Source organism: Vigna radiata, chromosome 1 (assembly GCF_000741045.1).
Source record: "Vigna radiata var. radiata cultivar VC1973A chromosome 1, Vradiata_ver6, whole genome shotgun sequence".
NCBI lineage: Eukaryota > Viridiplantae > Streptophyta > Magnoliopsida > Fabales > Fabaceae > Vigna > Vigna radiata.
This window is the reverse complement of record NC_028351.1, coordinates 14,536,283-14,546,114: the sequence shown is the minus strand read 5'-3', so window position 1 is coordinate 14,546,114 and position 9,832 is coordinate 14,536,283. Positions and strand designations below refer to the sequence as shown.

The 9,832-nt window shown below is 30.6% G+C and overlaps 1 protein-coding gene across 1 annotated transcript; it reads left to right on the top strand.

Annotated features, from left to right (window-relative positions):
• The first annotated feature begins 1,294 nt into the window (after nt 1-1,294).
• LOC106770673 (elongation factor 1-alpha) lies at nt 1,295-4,021 on the top strand. The gene is made up of 3 exons (XM_014656474.2): nt 1,295-1,426; nt 2,246-2,723; nt 2,828-4,021. Exons 2-3 carry the CDS (start codon nt 2,262-2,264, stop codon nt 3,707-3,709), a joined length of 1,344 nt encoding a protein of 447 aa, XP_014511960.1. The 5' UTR covers nt 1,295-1,426; nt 2,246-2,261; the 3' UTR covers nt 3,710-4,021.
• Nucleotides 4,022-9,832: the final 5,811 nt, after the last annotated feature.

Here is a 9,832-nt window from a genome sequence, read left to right as displayed (position 1 = left end):
TTTTTATAAAAAAAATATTCAGTAAACCTGTCTCTTAACTTTCAAAATCGTAAAAAGTTTTGTAAGATTTGAGATGTATTGATCAACTTTAAAATGATGAGCAAATTGTAGATTAATTAAAAGTATAAAATTAAAATAATTATGTACATCATCATTATATTATTTATTAAAACGAATCAATTTTAAAGCTAAAAATAAAATGTATTAGATTTATTTTTAATGTGAACAAAAATATAAACTTGAAAGAAGAAAATTCTTTTGACAAATATCTTAAAATAGTTTAAAAGTTACACATAATTATTTTAAAAAACACCCCAAAACTACAAAGTTTTTAATATATTCAACATTTTTTTATGTATTTCATCTCTTTTTCCGCAGTTATTGATACATATAAAAATAAATATTATATTGTATATATTAGAATGGTATAATATATAAGATTTTTTAAAATGTTATTTATAGGATTTGGATTTCGTATTATTATGAGAGAAGATATATTGTCTTGTTTGATAAATATTAAGTTCGTTACTTAATATATACCGTTTAAATAAAACTTAACCAATCACACACATTTTCCGTTTTTTAGTTTTAGTTTGTTTTATTTATAAGGTAAGTCAACGTAATTAATTGTTAAGATTTATTAAATAAAATATTTTCTAAGGATTCAAATTTAAATAGGTGGTTTTATGATTAAAAATTGATTATGTTTATAAACTGTTTAAATTTAAAAAACTGTAAAATTGATAAAGCAATTATTTTAATTTTCAAAAAATCATTTTAAAAGTAAATTTAAAAAATAAATGCAAACATTAAAATAATAATATCCTTATATATATATATATATATATATATATATATATATATATATATATATATTTTTTNTATATATATATATATATATATATATATATATATATATATATATATAATTTTTAAGATCACAAAGTTGAGAAATTATTAGATTTGACAAAATTCTGTCTAATATTTGATGTAAATTTATTTATTTTAAATGAATACAAAATATATAAATAGATATAAAAATTATATGATGTAAAACTAACCATGACTTATATCCATAATAAAAAGCAAATAAATTATAAAAAGATTTTCTGTTGATAGTTGCCCTAGAAGATTTATTTGAGTTGAGAAACATCACTGCTGTACGCTACGGCGTCGTTTCGATAGCCGCATAATTGAACTAACGTTACCTAGGGCTTCGTCACGACATTCTCGGACCCGCCCGCACCGCCAGCGAAAGCAAACAGGACACAAATGGAACTACGTAAAATACTGAGGGTACTTTTGTCAACATAGGGAAACCACTTGGAGCCTATAAATAAACCCTCTAACCCTCGTTTCCTCACTTCTCTTCACTCTATTCTTCGCCTCTCTTCTCTTGCGGCTAGGGTTTTAGCGCAGCTTCTAGGTACGTTCTCTTATTTCGATTTAATAGGTATCTATCGCCGATGTCTTCAATTTATCTAAGCTTTGTTGATAAATTTTTATCTTCCCATATGAATTTTATGTTGTTTTCGATTTTTGTTTGAGTTGATGGTTATAATCGGTGAGATGTTTTCAAAAAATGATTTTTTTTTTCGTTTTCTTTTATAGCTATGGAATAGCTAGATTTGATTTGATTTTTGTGGATTTGTGTGCTACGCATATTCAAATTCCAGATCCAGATCTGATAAAAGTTTTGTTTTCGATTTTTCTTATTTCTGATGAATAGATCTATTAACTTTTCGTTTTAACCGATTCAAGTCGTTGATTTTACCAGGTTTTGGTGATTATTTATGTGATGACATGTTTAATGTGTGGTTGTCATGAATCTTGATTGCATGTGATGTTGTATCTTTATTTTGACTTGTCTATAATCTGATCTGCGTGAGGGTATAAATTCTGGGTCCGATTCACTTTAATTGATTATACCCGATTGCATGTGCTTTTTTATTTGATTTTACGTATTATCTGATATTTTTTATGCTCATGCATGTTTTCCAATTTTGTATGATGGGGTTTTAGATATTGTCCGATAATTTTATGGTTATTGGTTTGATATTTTTAGGTATTACCCCTTACTTTGTGTGTAATACATTTGTTGTCTTTTATAGATATTACCTGATTTTTTTCTATGGCTATGCACCATTGCTATGTAAATGGCGAATCTCACCTCATTTTTTGTGGTCTGTGGCTATTTATTGATTTCATCGATATTAATAATTGTTTTGACTCTTGTTTTTTGCAGATTTCCAAAGGCAATTATGGGTAAGGAAAAGGTTCACATCAGTATTGTGGTCATTGGCCATGTCGACTCTGGGAAGTCTACTACCACTGGCCATCTGATTTACAAGCTTGGAGGAATTGACAAGCGTGTGATTGAGAGGTTCGAGAAGGAAGCTGCTGAGATGAACAAGAGGTCATTCAAGTATGCCTGGGTGCTTGACAAGCTTAAGGCTGAGCGTGAAAGAGGGATTACAATTGATATTGCGTTGTGGAAGTTTGAAACCACCAAGTACTACTGCACTGTTATTGATGCTCCCGGACACAGGGATTTCATTAAGAACATGATTACAGGGACATCCCAAGCTGACTGTGCTGTGCTGATCATTGATTCCACCACTGGTGGTTTTGAAGCTGGAATTTCTAAGGATGGGCAGACTCGTGAACATGCTCTTCTTTCATTCACTCTTGGTGTGAAGCAGATGATTTGTTGCTGTAACAAGGTTAATTATGTTTTAGATTTTAAGCCTTTGAATAATTTCTCTTGTATTGATTACTTTTGAATTTAATTTGTTTTAACTGATGTTGTTGTCTTTCTGTGGATCAGATGGATGCTACTACACCCAAGTACTCCAAGGCTAGGTATGATGAAATTGTGAAGGAAGTCTCCTCCTACTTGAAGAAAGTGGGATACAATCCAGACAAGATTCCTTTTGTTCCAATCTCTGGTTTTGAGGGAGACAACATGATTGAGAGGTCCACAAACCTTGACTGGTACAAGGGACCTACCTTGCTCGAGGCACTTGACCAGATCACTGAGCCCAAGAGGCCATCAGACAAGCCCCTCAGGCTTCCTCTTCAGGATGTCTACAAGATTGGAGGAATCGGAACTGTTCCTGTCGGACGTGTTGAAACTGGTGTCATCAAGCCTGGAATGGTGGTGACTTTTGCACCAACTGGACTGACAACTGAAGTTAAGTCTGTCGAGATGCACCATGAAGCTCTCACAGAAGCTCTCCCTGGTGACAACGTCGGTTTCAATGTGAAGAATGTTGCTGTTAAAGATCTCAAGCGTGGTTATGTTGCTTCAAACTCCAAGGATGATCCTGCTAAGGAGGCTGCTAACTTCACCTCCCAGGTTATCATCATGAACCACCCTGGTCAGATTGGAAATGGCTATGCCCCTGTTCTGGATTGCCACACCTCCCACATTGCTGTCAAGTTCGCTGAACTTATGACCAAGATTGACAGGCGTTCTGGCAAAGAGCTCGAGAAGGAGCCTAAGTTCTTGAAGAACGGTGATGCTGGTTTCGTGAAGATGGTTCCTACCAAACCAATGGTTGTGGAGACTTTCTCTGAGTACCCACCTCTTGGACGTTTTGCTGTGAGGGACATGCGTCAAACTGTTGCTGTGGGAGTCATCAAGAACGTTGAGAAGAAGGATCCCACTGGAGCCAAGGTCACCAAGGCTGCCCAGAAGAAGAAGTGAATCGTGCTGGGTGATTCATCAGGGGATGGTTACAATAAATGCTGGTTTCTTGCTTGTACTCTTGTGTCATCGCTAGGTAGATTGTTTTTCGTACTTAGTTTGAAGTTTCCACCATCATCTCCCAACTTTTGTTCCCAGAATTGGGTTCTTGATCGACGGTGGCGGCTCTTTTATTATTATTATGTGTTTTTATGTGTTTTTGTGATTTTGTGAGAACCCCTGATTACATTTTTGTAAGCGCAGCAAGTTTTACCGCTTTGCTGTGTTGTTTGTTTGCATTTTAAATATCAGACTTTTTATATTCGTGTTTTATATCCCTGCTTGGAATTTTATTTAGTCTGATGATTTTTGTTTGCATTTTAAATACTAACTTATTTCTATCTTAATTCCTTGCTTTGGTTATTTTCTCTATTGATGTTTCCTATCTTTTAGTTGCAAATATGACGACGGAGAACCAAAATCAAGTGTTTTTCGATTTTGCAAATTCCAACTATTTTTTCTATTAAGTTGAGAATAATAATTTTTTCAAGAATTATTCATGAAGAATATTTTTAGTAAACTTATAATTTGTTTATGATTTAACTTATATATTGTGATTATATTTTTCACACCCGGTATTGGGTAGTTTAGTGGAAGGCATTGTTAATATTTTTAATGTGAAATACTGATATTTTGATGTATTTTTTCTCAGTAAATTTTTATAAGGGTTGAATTTAATTGGATCCAGATTCGCGTATGGTTATCTTTTAGACATCATCATATATGTCATTGTGTGATTGATCCATGGTGGTGTCATTGTGAATGACACATATGATGATGTTCAAATGTTGTGTAAAAATGTTATCATTACCCTATGTTTTAGTCTTACTAATAAAATTGATCTAGGGTGTTGCTCCCTACACCTCAGGTGGGATCTGTATTTTTCCATTAATTTAGTATTCATATGAGATTCAGATTTGAATTTGTAACAAAATCTTTCTTTCAAATTCAGAGGAAACTTCACTATCATTTCCATTTTATAAAATTAAATACAAAGTAATAAACATAATAATATTAATAGTATATAATATTATTATTATATACTATCTTTATAATGACGAAAGAATTAAATAAATTTTAAATCTTTAACAAATAATTTTTTTTATATTTTAAGTATTTAATAATATTTTTATATTATTTATCTAATAAATTAAATATTTTATTCNAGTTATTTGAGTCAAACATGTCNGTGAGTTAAAACATAATATAATGTTAAAAATCATAGATATTATATGTAAAAAAAAGATATATGTATATAAACATTTTTCTTCAAATTTAGAACAAAATTTTACCATTTATTAAGTAATTTGAAAAGAAAAAAATATATTGAACAAAGAAAATAAGATTGAATCAAACTTATTTAAAAAAATATATCTAACTTCAAATTTAAATTTAAAAGAAAGATTGTTAAGGATAGTGAGAAAGTGTAGGATATTTTTGGAATAAAGAAAATAGTGAAGAGATATAAAATATTTTTGAAATAAATTAAATTAATGAGGAGGTACAGGTCCCACTTGGAGAGGTATAGGGAGCAAGACCCATTGATCTATTATAGTTGTCAATTGATTCATTTGTGTTCTAGAGATGCTGATTGATTTATTTTTCTTAACCAATAAAGAACAACAATAAAAGTCGTTGTAGAATGTAAAACCGGTTTTTAAGGATTGCAGGGTGACATTTATAACCTTATTTTTGAAGGTGACTAGCCTGGATTTGAACAGACATCACAGAAATGGATATTTGTCCATTTTATTTTCGTAACCAACAATAGAAGTCATTGTAAAATGTAAAACTGCTTTTTAAGGATTGTTTGGTGACCATTAAGTTATATATATAAATTTATAAATTTATAAGAACCTTAATTTTTGAATCTGAACAGACATCACTGAAGGTTATGAAATGCGGATCTAAGTTTTTTGGAATAAAGGATTGACTAGAGGATCCTGATTTTCCGTTTCATAATAAACTTACTTACATATTTTTTCAACAAAAATAATTTATCAATTTTTTTTTTGAAAAAGAAGACACGTTTAATTATCTAATCTTTAAACATACTTTTATTTTGTAATTTTTCTCTGAAGATGATAATAAAATCTGCTTTTTTTTTTTTTGTTGAATCTCTAATAATAAGATAGTAATTTTGTTAAATTGAATTTAGAATTACTAAGATAAAATTTTGAATCTGATCTTTGGTTTGGATAAATTTGATTCCTTATAACTGAATTGGTTTTTGGTTCGTGTATTCTTTTACATTATTCAATTCCATATCTGAATTTTTTTATTCAATTAAATCTTTTTTAAGATATTTAATTTAGTCTTTTTCATCATATTAATATTTTCAATTTTTTAAATTTCTCTTTTTAACTTTTTTGTTTTAAAAAATTGTCAACGACAATAGTAATGTTACGTTGTAATGTTTTTTGTCCTTATGATGGCAGTAATGTCACGTAATATCTTTTGTTAATTAGTCTCTGTTTAAAATTTTAATTCAATTAAATTTTTATATTGTGAAATTTTATTTTAATTGAGTCTTTAAATTAAAAAAGTTATTTTCAAAAATTAACTGTAAATTAATATCTGTAATTTTTATATTTTAATAATATGATAAGCGTTAATATATTTAAATATTTTAATAAAAATTATAAATTTAAAATATTGATGTTTTAATTAAAATATAAAATATAAAACCTATAATTAATTTGAATTTTTAGTGGATTTGGATGTAAAAAGTTAGTTTAACACACACACGTGTGTGTGTATATATATATATATATATATAATTTGTAATTAAATTTAGTTATTAATTTTGTACTAATGAGAGATAAAATTGTTTTATTTTAATAGAAAGTGAAATTTTTAAATTAAGATTTAACATGTGATAATGTTATGTTAAGTGATACTCAGTGTTATGTGTGACAATGATATAATAAATAATATTTTTTTTTCCAAAATTTAAAGAAAGTTTAAAAAATTAGAAAAATTAAAAATACTACGAATTGATATGTGATATGTATGAATATGATGTTAATGTTAATCTAATGAAAATAATTTAATTGAATTTCTAGTGAGAGATAAAATTGTTTTATTTTAATAGAAAGTGAAATTCTTAAGTTAAGATTTAACATGTGATATTGTTATGTAAGTGATACTTAGTGTTATGTGACAATGATATAATACATAATATTTTTTTTTGTCTAAATCTAAAGAAAGTTTAAAAAATTCAAAGAATTAAAAAATTAAAAATACTGCGGAATTTGACAAGTGATGATATGTATGAATATGATGTTAATGTCAATCTAATGAAAATAATCTAATTGAATTTTTTTACAAATGGATATAATGTTAATGTGAATATAATGAAAATGACTTAATTGAATAACTTATAAATATAAAGATTGTAAATATCTAAAAAAATATATTTTAGAAGTTGTAATGATTTTCTATGCTGTCTAGGATGTCTCTAATGATCAGACGTATTATATGGATCAAAAGACACATGTAGAGTCATATTTTACAAGTTTTAAGTACGTGGAAAATGAGCTACAAGTTGTGGATGCAATTAGAGCTGTCAAAACGGGTAACCCGGCTCGACCCAGCCCGGCCCACCACAGGTTGGTCATTTAGTGAACCAACCCAACCCGGCTCATTTATTAGCGAGCCAGAAAAACTTCAACCCGGCTCAACCCACCACGGGTTGGTGGGTAAACGGGTTGGTTCACTAGCCCATTTAATTACATTTTTTTTAAATAAAAAAAATACAAACTTTCTGTAATTTAAATTTAAACAATTTTCAGAAACATACAAATAAGTTTCTTATATATTCATCATTTTTTGTTCTTGCTATAACCCTTGACCCTTGTTCTTGTTGTCTCTAAATTCACTAATAAAGATTTTTCTAATATCAAAACAATTCCGACAATCAATAAAAAAATATTAGTAAAAAAAAAAGCTAGTACTCAACAATATCAACAAAAAATTAATAGTTTAATCGGTAACATAATTTCCCAAATTCAAAGATATCAAAAAGAGCTTGTTCAAATAATATATACTCAAATTGTTTAAATAAAATGAACAAAATCTGATACAAGCATGTCACAATATGAAAAAATCATTTCATGTCTTCAAATCTCCCAGAACAAGAAACAAATTTGCAAACCCCTATTTTTGTCATTATAGGGTTTTTGAAAAAAAAAAAAGAAAGAGAAGTGAGAAAACAAAAATGTGGAGAAAAGAGAAGAAAAAAGAAAGGGTGTTTTACCTGCTCCTTGAAGAATTTCAGTGAAGTGAGCATCGTCAAATGAGAGCAATTACTGTGAGAGTGATTTGTGAGATCAGAGGTTACTTTTTTGGTATACACAGTGAGTGAAGAAAGTATTTTATTTTTTAGGGTTTCATAAATAAAATAATAAATTGAAAAAATAAAATTAGGTAGGTGGGTTGGTGGGCCAACCCGGCTCACCACGGGTTCAACCCGCATGAGCCGGGTCTAAATGAGCCGGGTTGAAATCTGACCCGCATGTAAGTGGGTTGTATTTTTCAAACCCAACCCGGCCCGAACCCGTGACGGGCCGGGTTGGCTCGCGGGTTGTGACCCATTTTGACGGCTCTAGATGCAATGTTGGATATCAACGTTGAGCATGAGAGGTTTTGGGCTGAGCGTGAACTCGCTGAGCGAGCTTCAAGGTCCGATGGGTGAGCCTAGTTTGTTCCAAGTGAGTAAATGCTTCTTGTCACCCATTTTTGATGTATTTTCCATCCCTTCTTGGATTCTTCTCATTATGTCGCGTTTGATAGGTCCTTGTCGTGGTTCTTGGCTTAGACTTAAGTTATCACCTTCTCCCTAATTCGTTGGGCGAGAGGCTAGTCTCGCTGAACGAGAGAAAATGCCAGAGCTTTGGCGCTGGATGCCAAGCCTAGCATTAAATGCTCCCAATTTCAAAGTTAATGCATGTCTTCTGTGATTTTCTGATTCTTGCTTATTTGAATGACTAATCATGGATTCTTTGGATGTGTGTTATAGAAATTGTGATTCTTCATAGGCTGATAACTTGATAGTAAGTGTGTATGGAAATAACTCATGTATGGTATGGTGATGATGATGAGTTGTTGTTGGTTATGAGCATGACATATGTGTTTGTCGTAATTCCATGGATCTCATGGAAAGATTCTATGATGACATTCAGTAATATGATGATGTATTGATGCTAAAATATAAGAAGTCTTTATTTTAAAGTTACTTACGTAAAAAAAATTCTCTTTTGGATCAATACTAGTTAGAAATATATTTGATGCTTATTGTAGATATATTTTTGATCCAAGAAGAAAGCAATAAGCCAAAGTTGTGCTTCTTTGAATATCTTCCTGATTCGAGGACAAATCGCTTCTCAAGAGGGAGGGTATAATGGGAAACTATTTAGGGAACTAAATGGATATTCATTCAGAAGAGCATCAACTTAAGCTAAGGCTAAGAAAAGGAAGTATAAGAAAGTTTTTCTCTAAGCCTTAGAAGGTTTCTAACCATTAAATACTTGTATATTTTTGCTTTTGTAGGACTCAATAAAGCTAGGAGATCATGGACCAACTACCTAAGATCTTCTTTGGTCAAAGGAAACAAAAGGGCAAAGAGAGGAAGAAAATCTAGTTGACTTCCGGATTAAAGGCCTGCTTTCCGGATTAGAGGTTACAAAGGTAATTGGCTTCCGGATCAGGAATTCGCCCAGTCAAAACCCTCTGAAGCCCAGCTGCTAGTGGCATTTTTCATTTGTGAGCTTGGTTGTGCATCGCCAGTTGGCCTATCCAGCTGAATTTATTCTAATATTTGGAGGGAAATTGCCAGAGAATAAAGGCTCCTCTTCACCTATAAATAAGAGAGTCAATACCATGTATTTTCCACTTTGGTGTGTAATAAAATGCTGCCGAATTGTTTGTTCAACTTCTTATACTCTTTGGTTAGATTTAATTCTTTATCCTCTCACTCTTCTCTAGCTTCCTTCCATGGTAGAAAAGTCTTATGAGATTAGAGGCTCCAATCACCAACCATTTATTCATTCAAACTTTCACCAAACACTTTTTATGCAACCAGTT

Excerpts from the sequence above, each read along its gene's own strand:
- LOC106770673 (XM_014656474.2), top strand. The coding sequence starts at position 2,262 with ATGGGTAAGGAAAAGGTTCACATCAGTATTGTGGTCATTGGCCATGTC. Across the intron at positions 2,724-2,827 it reads TGATTTGTTGCTGTAACAAG|ATGGATGCTACTACACCCAA; the intron begins GTTAATTATGTT and ends TCTGTGGATCAG.